This window comes from Otolemur garnettii, unplaced genomic scaffold (assembly GCF_000181295.1).
Source record: "Otolemur garnettii isolate 467f Iridium unplaced genomic scaffold, OtoGar3 scaffold00039, whole genome shotgun sequence".
Lineage (NCBI taxonomy): Eukaryota > Metazoa > Chordata > Mammalia > Primates > Galagidae > Otolemur > Otolemur garnettii.
In genome coordinates this window covers 6,429,298-6,430,415 of record NW_003852434.1, presented here as the reverse complement: position 1 = coordinate 6,430,415, position 1,118 = coordinate 6,429,298, and the positions used below count along the sequence as shown (strand labels likewise).

General features: G+C 42.6%; 1 protein-coding gene across 1 annotated transcript in view; it reads right to left on the bottom strand.

The window, feature by feature from the left end:
* Window positions 1–1,118, bottom strand: part of HPSE (heparanase) — a 72,020-nt gene that overhangs the window by 26,584 nt on the left and 44,318 nt on the right. The window contains exon 4 of the mRNA XM_012805305.1: window positions 387–512. Within this exon, the coding sequence (XP_012660759.1) occupies window positions 387–512 (126 nt within the window). The remainder of the gene's footprint in view (window positions 1–386; window positions 513–1,118) is intronic.

Here is a 1,118-nt window from a genome sequence, read left to right as displayed (position 1 = left end):
ACCAGGGTAAAAAAGTGAGAATATGTCAAAAAAAAAAAACTAAAAACAAAACAAACAACAACAACAGCAACAAAAACAATAAACCGGCAAGTTTTAGTTCAGGATTTCCCATTAACTCTTTTTTTTTTTTTTTGCAGTTTTTGGCCAGGGCTGGGTTTGAACCCACCACCTCTGGTATATGGTGCTGGCGCCCTACTCCTTTGAGCCACTGGGGCCAGTGCCGTACTCCTTTGAGCCATGGGCGCTGCCCCCATTAACTCTTATAGTGTTTGGGTATTGTACAGCTTTTCACATGCACTGTAGCACTTACAGGATTCAAGCCCAAGTCCGACCTATCCAAATATTTATTTTTGGCAGACCCCTGCAAGGTGCCTTTCCCTTCTTACTTGAGTAGGTGCTGTTCTTGAACTTTTTCTGATATTGTTCTCTGAGCAGCACTTGCTCGTGGAAGGGCCATTCCAACTCTAAATTCTTTTGCACATCAGGAGGGATGGATCCATATCTGCAAATATCTGTAAGTGGAAGAGATCATTGAGGGGAATTTTTTCACAGAGGGAGGGCTGAAATTGTTTATACATATTTAGTTAGCTATTTATATGACTAAACCAGGATAATTCAGTTTTTGGTTATGGGGTATGAGGTCAGAGAAAGAAATATTCTGGTACACATGACAACTTCATGGGCTCATCCATTACTACACACACACAAAATCACAACACACCAAGGGGCAGGTTTCCTTAGAAACACTGGATGCAAATACATTGGCCATAATTTCAGAAGCTTAAGTTTGCCAGAAAGCCCTAGTGAAGGAAACGGCTCAGTTTTCTTTCTTTCCTTTCAGAATACATAGAAGTTGTTCTCCAGGGACTCCATCTGCATAGTGATGATTTTTTCTTGTCATAATGGAAGGCAGGAATCGTTGACTTTTTCCCCTTTAAATTTGGTACTATCAAAGCTTCAGGAACCACAGCACACACACTGGAAAAATCCACCACTATCCCGTTAGGCAGGCAGACCATTTCTTTGTCACAAGGCCACAGGGTCATCAGGCTCTTGCTGCCAGGACTGGCTGACCCTCCCGTGACTTCCTTTCTGGGAAGCTGTGCTTTGTGACTTGT